Genomic DNA, 14,883 nt, shown 5'->3' on the forward strand with positions numbered 1-14,883 from the left:
GCCATGAGGAGTAAAACACACATTGAAACTTCTTCTCATGGAGGCCTTTTGTTCACAATCTTGCATTGAGAGTAGGACTGAGTCCATCTCAGGCTCCAGAAAGGAAAACCTTCGGCCGTCCAGGAAATAAGAGCTCTGCGGATGAACCAGAGTTTCTCTCCCAGTGCAACCCACCGCTCCCTTTCTATGCCTTCTCTGTTCCCAGCACTTGAACCCCAAACAGGGACCTGAGTAACAGCGGTTTCTCCCCACTCTCAGGATGTGAACATCGGGCTCACTTAATGCATCAAAGAGGGACGTACTGAATCCAGCAGCAGGCTCCCTTCTTAATCAACAAAAGCGCCCCAGGATTTATTTCGAAGGCCTCGTGGCCAAAGTGACTTGTTAATTTTACTTATTCACTAGGTTTGAATCAGGGAGAGGCAACAAAATCAAAATGCAATGCACACAGGACACCAGGGCAGCCTTTTGCCCGCAGGGGGGACATTCCTCCTCCCCACCCGGGACCTTTCCTCTTGGGTCCCTCGCAGACCCCCCTCCTTTCTGCAGCCTTCCCTTCCGCGATCCCCAAGTTATAGGGAGGGAAGGAGGTGCAAGGCGGGGGTCTCCTGGAGGGTCCCCAAGTGGGTCAGTCCCCTGGGGAGGGGGCTCGGGGCACCCTCTCTCTTCCAACCCACCCCCTGCCCCAAACCTGCACCCCCTGCCCTGGGGGGGCTCTCTTTCCGCCCCCTCCCCCCTGGGACCCCCTTGCAATCTGCACTCACCGGCTCCTTCGCAGGGGAAAAGAGGCTGCAGACAGCGGACAGGCGAGGCTCGCAGGAGCAGGGGGAGAATCCCAGGCGCCTTTGCAATGGGGGGGGGAGGAAGTGTGGGGCCGGAAGGGAGGGGCCTCATCCAGCCTGGGCTCTAGGACCCAGCCCCCCCTCTCCGCCTCTTTAACCCTTCGGTGGAGGCAGCACTAGAGAGCCGCAGAGGCTCCTGGCAAAGACGCGGACTTGGGAAGGGGGCTTTTGCACAATGGGGGTGTGTGTCTTTTATCCCCCACCAGCAGCTTCGCCGCCCCATCTGCTCCTGGGGTCTTTGTGGGATCCACAGCCGTTTCCCCTTTGAGTGCGTAAAGCAGCCTCCGGCATGGGAGCCCTCCATCCTTCTGCCTGCCCTTGCTGCAAAACACCGTTCCCCAACCTGGTGCCCTTCAGAAAGCTAAACAAGAATAGATGCTCTAAAAAGAGGGAGTTTAAGTAGGGTGACCCAATTAAAAGAAGGACCGGGCTCCTGTATCTTTAACAGTTGCATAGAAACAATAATTTCAGCAGCTGTCATTTTTATAATATGGGGAACCTGGTGAAATTCCCTCTTCATCACCACAGTTAAAGCTGCCCTCTTTTAAATCTGGTCACTCTAGTATAGCTCCTGCAGCTTTAACTGTTGCGATGAAGAGGGAATTTCACCAGCTTCTGCATGTATACAAATGACACCTGCCGAAATTCCCTTTTCAACACAACTGTTAAAGATACAGGAGCCCTGTCCTCCTTTCCATAGGGTCACCCTAATGTTAGGTGAAGTTTTATCAGGGTACAGGAAGATTCTGGATCCATGGAGCCTCTAGTCGTGAGGACTAAAACACACACGGCAACTTCTTCTCATGGTGGCCTCTTGTTCCACACCTGGACCCCTGCTTTGAGAGCAGGTCTGACTCCATCTCAGGCTCAAGGCAGGAAAACCTTCGGCCCTTCTGGAAATAAGAGGTCTGCTGATGAACCAGAGTTTCTCTCCCAATGCATCCCATGGCTCCACTGACTCTAAGCCCTCTCTGTTCCCTGCACTTGAACCCCAAAAAGGGGCGGAAGCGAACTGATTTCCACCCGCTCTTAGGATTTGAACAGCAGGGCTCCCTTCATCCCTAAAAGCAGGACATATTAAAGCCCATGAAAGCATTTGCCCAGAGCAAATCCATACTTGCCCGCAGAGAAAACATAGCACAGTCCTTGACTTTCAGTCAGCTGCACTTAGGTTTTATTTAGTGTAATTTGATTTTATATTTCTGACTTTTAATTTTATTTATTGTGATTAATTATCTTCTTGTGTTGCCTTGTTTGGCATTGTAGTAGTAGTATTTATTTACGTTGTAGTCAGCGGACTATACCTTAAGAGAGATACCTTTAAGCATTTTGCAAGGGAAAAGTGGCAACCAAGAATGTAGCAGAAATTGCCACAAGAATATTCCATAGAGTATGAACAAAAGTACAAACAAAAATACAATTAAAAATCATCAAAGGTTAAGGTGTACTTTCGGATTTCTTCATATCAGAAACGCAAACTATCCTTTCTCGTTCCTCCATTACATTTAACACAGTAAAGAAATTCATCTCTTTCTTCTATCTTAACTATATCTCCACAGACAAATACATCGTTTCTCTCAGTTTCTTGCAAAAATGCTATCAGAGGTTTCCATTCAGATATAAACGTGGATGTGGACTTTTCTCTCGTTATCGATGTGAGTTTTGCCATCTCCGCCAACTCCAACATCCATTCATTCGTTGTTGGTGTTTCATTCTCCCATTTGTGTGCATACAACGGTCTCGCTGCCATTGTCATATATAGAAATAAAGTTCCCCCCTTCTCTTTCAGCAGTTTATCCATTAGTCCCAGTAGGATGGCTCCCGTTTCATTTGTATGTTAGTCTTGAGAATTTTTTTTGAATTCAAGAGTGTATTTGTATCCAGAATGCTTTGGCTGTTTTACAAATCAACCAAAGATGATAAAAGGTTTCTCCTCTTCCTATTTCCAACAGTTTCCCGAGGGACTCTTATACATTTTAGCCAACTTTACCGGAGACATATACCATCTGCACATCATCTTATAAAAATTCTCTTTAAGTCTTGAACATAATGTAAATTTCAAACCTTCCCCCCATATTCTCCCACTGTTCCATTGAAACGTTGTATCCAAAGTTTTGATCCCATTTTATCATAGTCTTTTACCTGCTCATCCTCCCTCTCATTCTTTAATAAAAGTTTATATATCTTTGAGATAACATGTTCATCATTTGGACATAACGTTATTTCAAATTCAGATTTTGATTGCTCAAACCCACCATTCTTTTGTCTATTTTAAACCTTTTCATGACTTGTGCACAAGGAAACCTAATTTGTACATACCAAAACACGTATGACCATCTTTCAGGAGTTCCTCCCTTGATTTTAACTGATATTCATCTTGTGACATTTGTAATACATCATTATATGTCAACCATTTAGGCATATTTATCAATTCCCTTCTATGAATAGCCCCCTGGGCCGATACCCAAAGTGGTATTTTATGACAGAACCTTGGTTTACATTATTTATTTATTATTTATTTATTTATTACATTTTTATACCGCCCAATAGCCGAAGCTCTCTGGGCGGTTCACAAAAATTAAAACCACAAAAAATATCCAACAGGTTAAAAACACAATTACGAAATACAGTATAAAAAGCGCAACCAGGATAAAACCACACAGCAAAGTTGTTTATAAAATTAAAATACAAAGTTAAAACAGTAAAATTTAAATTTAAGTTAAAATTAAGTGTTAAAATACTCAGTGAATAAAAAGGTCTTCAGCTGGCGATGAAAGGAATACAGTGTAGGCGCCAGGCGGACCTCTCTGGGGAGCTCATTCCACAACCGGGGTGCCACAGCGGAGAAGGCCCTCCTCCTAGTAGCCACCTGCCTCACTTCCTTTGGCAGGGGCTCACGGAGAAGGGCTCCTGTAGATGATCTTAAGGTCTGGGTAGGTACATATGGGAGGTACATATTAGGTAGGTACATATTATTATTAAATTCTACATGAACCTTGGCTTTATCATACCACAAGTAGCCATGCCATCCAAATCTCAATTTGTATCCTTCCAGTTCTAACAGTCTCCTATTTTTCAACAACACCCAATCTTTCATCAACATTAAACAGCAGTCCGAGAAATACACTTTTAGGTCCGGCAGGCCCAGCCCTCCTCTTTCTTTTGCATCCTGCAATATTTTAATTTTAACTCTTGGGTTTTTTGATTGCCGTTTAAACTTAGATCTTGTTTGAAACAAAAAACATTCTAGGCAAAGCATTTATTTTAACTGTTGCAATTCTCCCCAAAAGTGACAGTTGAACCGTTTTCCTTCTTGCAAAACCTTTAACTTCATTCCAAACCTTAACATAATTGTTATGAAATAACATACAATTCATGTTTGTCAAGAATAGTTCCCAAATAAGCTTGGCCACAGCATAAAGAACTTGATCAGGAGGGCTTTAAACTGAATCTTATGGGGCTGGGAGATGTAAACTTGAAGGCAACAGTAGAAGAAGGCCCATGCATCCTAATGCAGAGAACAGCTCCAATAGTGCCCCAAAATATTGTCCAAAACAATATAGGAACAAAGCCAGACTATAAAGCACATAGTCTTCGATGCCTATATGCTAGTGTGGGAAACAAACAGAATGAACTTGAACTTTTATTACATGCAGGCAAATACGACATGATAGGTATAACTGAAATTTGGTGGGATGACTCCCATTACTGGAATATAGCAATTGAAGAATGTAACTCGTTCAAAAAGAGCAGAAGAAATCGAAAGGGAAGCGGAGTTGCACTATATGTTAAAAATACCTATCCCTGCACTGAAATACAGGCGGATCAGACTGGGAGCCCCATCGAGAGCATCAGGGTTAAAAGAAATGTGGTGAGGACTAAAAAGAAAATTATAATTGGAGTCTACTACTGATCACCCAATTAAGGAGAAGACAAGGACTAAACTTTTGAGAAACAAATTGCCAGTGTTTCAAGGAAGTGTGATGTAGTAGTGATGGGGGACTTCAGTTACCCTGATATCTTTTGGGAGACAAATACTGCCAAAAGTGTGGGTGATCACTTCCTCCTACAGAAAGTGGAGGAAGGAACGAGAGGATCAGCAATCCTTGACTTGATATTGATCAGTAGGGATGACTTAGTGGATAAAGTAGCAGTTACGGGAACTCTGGGGGAAAGCGACCACCTCGTACTTGAATTCTTGGTTATAAAGGAGACAAAAGCTGAGTGTAGCTGTACACATACTCTGGATTTTAGGAAAGCTTATTTATTTATTTATTTATTTATTACATTTCTATACCGCCCAATAGCCGGAGCTCTCTGGGCGGTTCACAAAAATTAAAACCATTCAAAGTATAAAACAACAGTATAAAACCATAATATAAAATACAATATAAAAGCTCAACCAGATAAAAACAGCAGCAATGCAAAATTACAAATTTAAAACCATGTTATTTAAAATTTATAGATTGTTAAAATGTTGGGAGAATAAAAAGGTCTTTACCTGGCGTCTAAAAGCATATAATGTAGGTGCCAAGCGAACCTCCTTAGGGAGCTCATTCCACACCCGGGGTGCCACAGCAGAGAAGGCCCTCCTCCTGGTAGCCACCTGCCTCACTTCCTTTGGCAGGGGCTCACGGAGAAGGACCCCTGAAGATGACCTTAGGGTCCGGGCAGGTACATATGGCAGGAGGCGTTCCTTCAGATAACCTGGCCCCAAGCCGTTTAGGGCTTTAAATGTTAATACCAGCACTTTGAATCGGGCCCGGACCTGGACTGGCAGCCAATGAAGCTGGAAAAGGACTGGCGTAATGTGATCTCGCCGGACAGTCCCTGTTAGTATACGGGCTGCCCTATTTTGTACCAGTTGAAGCTTCCGGACCGTTTTCAAAGGCAGCCCCACGTATAACGCATTGCAGTAATCCAAACGAGAGGTTATCAGAGCATGGATAACTGTAGCTAGGCTATCTCTGTCCAGATAAGGGCGCAGCTGGTATATCAGCCTGAGCTGATAAAAGGTGCTCTTTGCCACTGAGTTCACCTGTGCCTCAAGTGACAGTTCTGGATCCACGAGCATCCCCAAACTACGGACCCGATCCTTTAGGGGGAGTGCAACCCCGTCCAGGACAGGGCAAACATCACCTCGCCGGACAGAAGAACCACCCGCTAACAGTACCTCCGTCTTGTCTGGATTGACTTTCAGTTTATTAGCCCTCATCCAGTCCATTACCGTGCCCAGGCTCTGGTTCAGAACAGCCACTGCCTCACCTGGGTTTGATGAAAAGGAAAGGTAGAGCTGGGTATCATCTGCATATTGATGACACCTCAGTCCACATCTCCGGATAACCTCCCCCAGCGGCTTCATGTATATGTTAAACAGCATAGGGGATAAGATAGAGCCCTGTGGAACCCCATGGCTTAGGTGCCACGGCACAGAGCAATAATCCCCCAGCACCACCTTCTGGAATCGGCCATCCAAGTAGGAGCGGAACCACTGCAACGCAGTACCTCCAACTCCCAGCTCAGACAACCTATCCAGAAGGATACCATGGTCGATGGTATCGAAGGCCGCTGAGAGGTCTAGGAGAACCAACAGGGTCGCACTCCCCCTGTCTCTCTCCCGGCAGAGGTCATCCCACAGGGCGACCAAGGCAGTTTCCGTTCCAAAACCAGGCCTGAAACCCGATTGAAATGGATCTAGATAATCCGTTTCATTCAAGAGTGCCTGGAGTTGTCCTGCAACCACCCGCTCAAGCACCTTGCCCAGGAAAGGGGTATTTGCCACCGGCCTGTAGTTGTTAACATCCTCTGGGTCCAGGTTAGGCTTCTTCAGGAGTGGTCTAATTGCCGCCTCTTTTAAAGAGGCCGGCACCACTCCCTCTCTCAAGGAGACATTTACAACCTCCTGGACCCAGCCGGCGATCCCCTCCTTATTTGATGTAATGAGCCAAGAGGGGCAAGGGTCAAGCACACAGGTGGTCGACCGGACTTGGCCAAGCACCTTGTCCACATCCTCGGGCCTCAATAACTGAAACTCATCCAATAAAACTGAACCGGACGGCGCTCCGAACACCTCTACTAGTGGAGCTGCATTAAGTGTGGTGTCCAATTCATGACGAATCTGAGCGACTTTATCTTCAAAGTGCCGTGCAAACTCGTCGCAGCGTGCTACCGAGGGTTCCACCATCTCTCGCCCTGGCCCAGAGTGTAACAGGCCACGAACCACACGGAAAAGCTCCGCCGGACGACACTGAGAAGATGCAGTGCTGGTGGAAAAGAACTGTCTCTTTGCCACCCTCACTGCCACAGAATAGGCTTGATAGTGAGCTCTAGCCCGTGTTCGATCAGACTCAGCAAGAGTTTTCCTCCACCTGCGTTCTAGCCGTCTGCCCTCTTGCTTCATTGCCCTCAGCTCAGGTGTATACCAAGGAGCTGACCGGGCTCTGCTCAGAGGGAGAGGGCGCTTGGGCGCAATCGTGTCAACTGCCCGAGTCATCTCTGCATTCCACAGAGCGACCTGGGCTTCGACAGGAGCACCGGCCATACCAGCAGGAAAATCCCCCAGAGCCCTCTGGAATCCATTGGAGTCCATTAGCCTCTGGGGCGGACCATTTTAATAGGCCCCCCACCCTTGCAGAGGGGAAAGGCTGCCGAAAGTCTAAACCTCAATAGGAAGTGATCTGACCATGACAAGGGGGTAGATGTTAATTCCCCCACTTTCAGATCACCATCCTCCTGCCCAGTTGAGAAAACCAAGTCAAGCGTGTGTCCCTTTGCATGTGTTGGGCCGATGACATGTTGAGACAGCCCCATGGTTGTCATGGAAGCCATGAAGTCCTGAGCTGCCCCGGATACAGGAGCCTCAGCATGGAAGTTGAGATCCCCCAGAACCACCATCCTGGGGGTCCTCAACACCAGATCCAAGACAACCTCCGTCAGCTCAGGCAGGGAGACTGTGGGGCAGCGGGGTGGACGGTACACCAGCAGAATCCCTAATCTGTCTCGAGTACCCAACACACAGTACAGACACTCCAGACCAGCACTCGACTGAACAGGAAGCCTAGAGAGGGAGATTGTATTCCTATAGACCACGGCAACCCCCCCTCCCCGGCCCTCGAGTCTGTGCTGGTGCTGCACCGAGTACCCAGGAGGGCAGAGCTGGGTGAGAGCAACCCCTCCCAGTTCACCCACCCAAGTCTCAGTGATGCATACCAGGTCAGCCCCCTCATCCACAATCAGATCATGGATGAGAGAGATTTTGTTTTGGACTGACCTGGCATTCAGCAGAAGCACAACCAAACCCGAGGGCAAGCTGGTAAGGCCGCCAGGAACCATTTGGTTGGGGGGAAAACCAGAAGAGGGGATAGCTGTAAGGAATCTGTCCCCTCTTCTCCTCATCTGAACTGTTATTCCCCCATCGCCATAACTCCCCTTATCCGTGACCACAGCTATGTGAGCACCCCCTCGCCCCCCTGAACTCCCCAGGCACATATTTAAAAATACAAATAGTAAAATAGAATGAAAAGAGATAAAACGCCACAACTTGCTGCCGTTAATCTGGTTGTTAACCGAAGGTAGCAGGACTAGTGTCTTCTTTCCTCTTTCCTCTGCTCATTGCACGCAGAGGCGCGCGCAGAGGCGCTGCCCCTGGCAGCCTGGCCCTTATACCTGTGGAATGGAGAGGGCAGTCAGCTGATGTTGATGTCCGTCAGGTGGGGTGGGGGGAGATGGCAGAAACAAGCTGCAGAAGGGCTTTTCCCCAACCCCAAACACACTCCCCTTCACTGCCCCTGGCAGCCTGGCCCTTATACCAAAAGCTGATTTTATAAACTCAGAACTATGATAAGCAAGGTCCCATGGCAAGTGACCCTAATGAGAAAACAAGTCCAAGATGGGTGGGAATATTTAAAAAAAGAAATTTTAACAGCACAATTACAAACCATTCCAACAAGGAAAGAAAGATAGAAGACAACAGAAGAAACCAATGTGGCTCCACAAAAATCTTAGGGATGATCTGAAAACAAAAAAGGGATACATACAGGAAGTGGAAAGAAGGCCAGGCTACAAAAGAAGAGTACAGACAAGTGGCGCAGAAGTGCCGAAATGGCGTCAGGAAGGCTAAAGCTGTGAATGAGCTGAGATTATGAAGTGAGACTGAAAGAACTGGGCATGTTTAGCCTGGAGAAGAGAAGATGGAGGGGAGACATGAGAGCACTCGTCAAATACTTAAAAGGTTGTCACACAGAGGAGGGCCAGGATCTCTTCTCGATCCTCCCAGAGTGCAGGACACGGAATAACGGGCTCAAGTTAAAGGAAGCCAGATTCCGGCTGGACATCAGGAAAAACTTCCTGACTGTTAGAGCAGTGCGACGGTGGAATCAGCTACCTAGGGAGGATGTGGGCTCTCCCACACTAGAGGCATTCAAGAGGCAGCTGGACAACCATCTGTCAGGGATGCTTTAGGGTGGATTCCTGCATTGAGCAGGGGGTTGGACTCGATGGCCTTGTAGGCCCCTTCCAACTCTGCTATTCTATGATTCTATGGTTCTATGATTAGCGAGGGATGCTAAAAGCAATAAAAAGGCTTTCTTCAGACACGTGAATAGTAAAACACACAGGAAAGAAATGGTGGATCAACTGCTTCACGAGGATGGGTAATTGATAACAGATGACAAAGAAAAGCCTGAAGTGCTGAATTCCTACTTTGGCTCAGTCTTTTCCCAAAAGTGGGTCTATGACCCCTCTGGAGAAAGTGAAGCACAAGTATGAGGGGGCAGGATTGCAGTCTGAGATTGATAAACAAATGGTCAAGGAACACCTAATTTCCTTGAATGAGATCAAATCTCCAGGGCCTGATGAACTGCATCCTAGAGTAATGAAGGAGCTAGCGGAAGAACTCTCAGAACCACCGTCTATTATCTTTGCGAAATCATGGAAGACAGGTGAGGGGCTGTATGTCTGGAGGAGGGTAACGTTGTCCCTTCTTCAAACAGGGCAAAAAGGAGGAACCTGGGAAAAGACAGGCCAGTCAGTCTGGCATCCATCCCTGGGAAAATTCTGGAGCAGATTCTAAAGAAGTTAATCTGTAAGCACCTTGAAAACAATGCAATAATTACTAGAAGCCAACAGGGATTTGTCAAGAACAAATCCTGTCAGACTAATTTGACCTCATCATGATATTCCGATAAACAAAAGAGCTAAAAGTGGGCTAGATGGAACAACTATTAGATGGATACATAGTTGGCCACAGACTCAGACTCAAAGAATGCTTATCAACAGTACCTTCTCAATCTGAGGGGAAGTAAGGAGTGGGGTACCGCAGGGATCAGTCCTGGGCCCAGTGCTCTTCAACATTTTTATTAAATGTTGAAGAAGGTGCAGGGAACGCTTATCAAGTTTGCAGATGACACAAAATTCTTTGATGCAGCTTAAGGCTGCTGCTCTGAGCAAAGCTCTTCTCGCACTCAAAGCATTTCTAGGGCTTCTCCCCAGTGTGAATTCTTTGATGCAGCATAAGTGTTTCTCTGCGAGCATAGCTCTTCCTGCACTCAAAGCATTCATGGGGCTTCTCCCCAGTGTGAATTCTTTGATGCCGCTTAAGTTTGCTGCTTTCAGAAAAGCTCTTCCCGCACTCAAAGCATTTATAGGGCTTCTCCCCAGTGTGAATTGTTTGATGCCGCTTAAGTTTGCTGCTTTCAGAAAAGCTCTTCCCGCACTCAAAGCATTTATAGGGCTTCTCCCCAGTGTGAATTCTTTGATGCCGCTTAAGGCTGATGCTCTGAGCAAAGCTCTTCCCGCACTCAAAGCATTTATAGGGCTTCTCCCCAGTGTGAATTCTTTGATGCAGTATAAGTGCTTCTCTGCGAGCAAAGCTCTTCCCGCACTCAAAGCATTTATAGGGCTTCTCCCCTGTGTGAATTACTTGATGCTGCTTAAGCTGTGTCCTCTGAGCAAAGGTCTTCCCACATTCTAAGCATTTATAGGGCTTCTCCCAAGTGTGAATTCTTTGATGCTCCTTAAGGCTTGAGCATTGAGTAAAGCTCTTTCCGCACTCTAAGCATTTATAGGGCTTCTCCCCAGTGTGAATTCTTTGATGCTGCTTAAGGCTGATGCTGTCAGCAAAGCTCTTCCCGCACTCTAAGCATTTATAAGGCTTCTTTCCAGTGTGAATTCTTTGATGCCGCTTAAGGCTGATTATGTGAGCAAAGCTCTTCCCGCACTCTAAGCATTTATTGGGCTTCTCCCCAGTGTGAATTCTTTGATGCAGCTTAAGCTGTGTCCTCTGAGCAAAGGTCTTCCCACACTCAAAGCATTTATTGGGCTTCTCCCCAGTGTGAATTGTTTGATGCCGCTTAAGGCTGATGCTGTGAGCAAAACTCTTCCCGCACTCAAAGCATTTATAGGGCTTCTCTGCAGTGTGAATTTTTTGATGCTGCTTAAGGTGTGTCCTCTGAGCAAAGGTCTTCCCACACTCAAAGCATTTATAGGGCTTCTCCCCAGTGTGAATTCTTTGATGCCGCTTAAGGCTGATTCTGTGAGCAAAGCTCTTCCCGCATTCTAAGCATTTATAGGGCTTCTCCCCAGTGTGAATTCTTTGATGCAGCATAAGTGTTTCTCTGCGAGTAAAGCTCTTCCCGCATTCTAAGCATTTATAGGGCTTCTCCCCAGTGTGAATTCTTTGATGCAGCATAAGTGCTTCTCTGCGAGCAAAGCTCTTCCCGCACTCAAAGCATTTATAGGGCTTCTCCCCAGTGTGAATTGTTTGATGCTGCTTAAGGCTGATGCTGTGAGCAAAGCTCTTCCCGCATTCTAAGCATTTATAGGGCTTCTCCCCAGTGTGAATTCTTTTATGCCGCTTAAGTTCTGAGTTGAAAGTGAATTGTTTTTCACACACTAAGCATTGAACGTTAGAATGAATCTTCTGAGTTTTACTCTGTTTCTTCCTTTTACGAATGTCCTTTTTATTTGGTGCTTCTAGTATTGGAGTTTCACAGATGTCTGATACTTCCAAAGAAATAGATTCATTTTCCCTCTTCTCTTCAGTTTCAGTTTTCCTTCTCTGGTGTAGGCCATTTTTCTTGCTCTCCTTGTGATCACCTGCAAGTATAAACACAGAAATCATCTTGAAATCTTGGAACAAAACAAATGGTTGCTGATTTGATTCACAGGATAAAAAAAAAATCGTTGGTGAGGCAGATCCTTCCAAACACATTAAATATCCTGACGATCAATAGAACTGAGAACTAGACTGCCATACAATGCTTTCATTTATATGGAGTAACTCAAATAAAGTAGTTGGGAGAATAAATGAACAACATAAAATACTGTAAAAATAAAATACACTTAAAATCTGCCATTGTTTCCTAGCTGATCATTTAACTGGGAACAGGAAAGTGGGAATTCAACCCTAATGGTTATTTTCAATGGCTAGTTAAATCTTAAAATGAAAAGCAAGCTTTCCAGAGCTGTCTTCTGAAAAGGCTTAACTCTCCTCTCCTCCATGGAGACCATTAAGATAATATCTGTAACATCTTCAATATGATGCAGATGCAATTATAGCAGCAAAGTCAGATGGATTGGCAGCCATCTCTGCCACAGAGCAAGTCCATCAATGGGCTTTGCTCAACGTTTTGTCAGGTCTTCGGAGTCAATGACGTTTGTATTCTGCACTGACACAAAGAAAGAAGAGCTGAAATTCCACCTTCCAGGATCTGGCAAAGAGGCAGAGAGGGAGCCTTACCCAGAGGAATCCCATTCCTTACCCAGAGAGGCCAGGATCCCACGATTCTCCGCCATGACTTCTTTGTGCAGAGTCCTCTGGCCTGGATCCAGCAGAGCCCACTCCTCCTCCGAGAAATGCACGGCCACCTCCTCAAAGGTCACCAGACCCTGAAAGAAGAAGAAGAAATGATGTTCTCTTTAAGCATTATGTAGCAATCCATGAAGACAAGGATGGTGAGGTCCTCTTTCTGAATGCCAAAGCACTGCGAGTGACATTCAAGGCCTTCCTAGCAGCCATCTTCCTTGATGGGCTTTCGGAAGCAGGCTAAAAATTTTTGTTCAAGCAGGCCTTTGGAGAATAATCCAGCCCTCCATCTTTGTTAATGTCTTATAATTTTGTTGTGTATTTTTAATTGTTTATGGTTTTGTTTCCCTCCCCCCCCCCATGTATATTTTAAACTTTGTAAGGCCGCCTTGAGGCCCAGCATTGGCAAAAGGCGGGATACAAATAAATATAATAATAATAATAAGAGCAAAGGCTAAAGGGGCAGGTTCTTCCAGGACCAAAGAGATGCGCAGGAGACGGAGGCCCCCAGGACTCCCCTACCTGCCCAGGCTGTGCAGAAACCGCTTCCACTCCACCACCAAGCCAACGAGGCCCAGAAGGAGCCCCCAGGATCAGTTCACTTCCCCTGCAGGTTGTTTTGCTCCCTGTGAGGAAGGTAAAGAAGGTGAGAAGGTAAGTTCACATTCTTAACTATTCCCATTTTCATTGTTTATTTTCATTGTTTTTTTATTTATTGCATTTGTTTACCATACCATAGCCGAAGCACTTAAAAACAATATCCAAATATTTAAAACTGCGAAAATATACAATATACACATACATATAAAACTACTATAACAAGTTTTAAAACTATGACCCTATAAAAACAGACCCAGGCTAATTAATTACATATTGCTAATTACATATTGCTAATTACATATTGCTTGACCTGGCACTGAAAAGATAACAATGTCGGTGCCATGTGAACCAAATTGGGGAGATTGTTCCACAGTTGGGAGGGCCACCACAGAGAAGGCCTCTCCTTTGTTGTCGTCCTCTGATCTTCCCTCTGAGTAGGTGCCTGGAGGAGGACCTTAGTTGGTGAGTGTGTAAGACCGGGCCAGAGTGGGTCTGATACCCTCGAACCACATTACTAAACAACATTTCCTTTTTGAGTATCTCCCCCAGCAAAATCAGGCTCAAGGAGAACATTAAGACAGCTCATGCACTTCAGGCATAATTGAGGGAGGGAGACCATGGGGAAATACGTGCACTAATCCTTACCCAGTGAGGAGGGTCCTCCGTCCCCCTCCTGCAAGATCCACCTGTCCAGCGGCCTCTGTGTGATGCCCGGTGGAGCCTTCTCTGCCTCAGGGATATCTGTGGGTGCTCTGGCCAACATCCCCTCGACCTGAAGCAGGAGGGAGGATTCCAGGCAGAGAAGAGCGATTAGAGAAGGAAAGAAACGGCTCAGGTCAAGGCCAAGGGCAGCGTTTCCCAATCGCTTTGCCCTTCAGGTCTCATTCTAAAGTTGATCTACCATCCAAGCCACACAGCACAGGAACTTGTGTCTTTGTCAGGGGGCTGAGAGTTCAACCCTGATATCCAGCATTTTCCACTGTAAACACAGCAGTTTGGCATCTACAAATGCTATTCCTGTTCTGTTGGGAGGACTCTCACACTGACACTCTGATCCCCTCCTTCCCCAGAACTTCACAAACCCATTCATTTCTCCTGTGATCATAAGAACGTAAGAAGAGCACAAGCAGGACATGAGTGCAACAGCAACCTCCTGCACGCGTTCCCCAGAAACCGGTGTACATATAATCATAGAGTTGGAAGGAACCTACAAGGCCAGAGTCCAACCCCCTGCTCAATGCAGGAATCCACCCTAAAGTATACCTGAAAGGTGGTTGAACAGCTGCCTCTTGAAGGCCTCTAGTGTGGGAGAGCCCACCACCTCCCTAGGTCACTGATTCCTTTGTCATACTGCTCTAACAGTCAGGAGGTTTTTCCTGATGTCCTGCTGGAATCTGGCTTCCTTTAACTTGAGCCCGTTATTCCGTGTCCTGCACTCTGGGAGGATTGAGAAGAGATCCAGGCCCTTCACTGTGTGACAACCTTTTTAATATTTTAAGAGTGCTATCTTGTCTCCTCCCAATCTTCTCTTCTCCAGGCTAAACATGCCCAGTTCTTTCAATCTCTCCTCATAGAGCTTTGTCTCCAGACCCGTGATCATCCTCATGGCCCTCCTTTGAACACGCTCCAGCTTGTCTG

The 14,883-nt window shown here is 46.3% G+C and overlaps 1 protein-coding gene across 1 annotated transcript in view; it reads right to left on the reverse strand.

Moving 5' to 3' along the window:
- Window positions 1–14,883, reverse strand: part of LOC134396272 (zinc finger protein 850-like) — a 49,559-nt gene that overhangs the window by 12,998 nt on the left and 21,678 nt on the right. The window contains exon 5 of the mRNA XM_063122692.1: window positions 10,386–11,702. Within this exon, the coding sequence (XP_062978762.1) occupies window positions 10,386–11,702 (1,317 nt within the window). The remainder of the gene's footprint in view (window positions 1–10,385; window positions 11,703–14,883) is intronic.

Source organism: Elgaria multicarinata, chromosome 3 (genome assembly GCF_023053635.1).
Source record: "Elgaria multicarinata webbii isolate HBS135686 ecotype San Diego chromosome 3, rElgMul1.1.pri, whole genome shotgun sequence".
Lineage (NCBI taxonomy): Eukaryota > Metazoa > Chordata > Lepidosauria > Squamata > Anguidae > Elgaria > Elgaria multicarinata.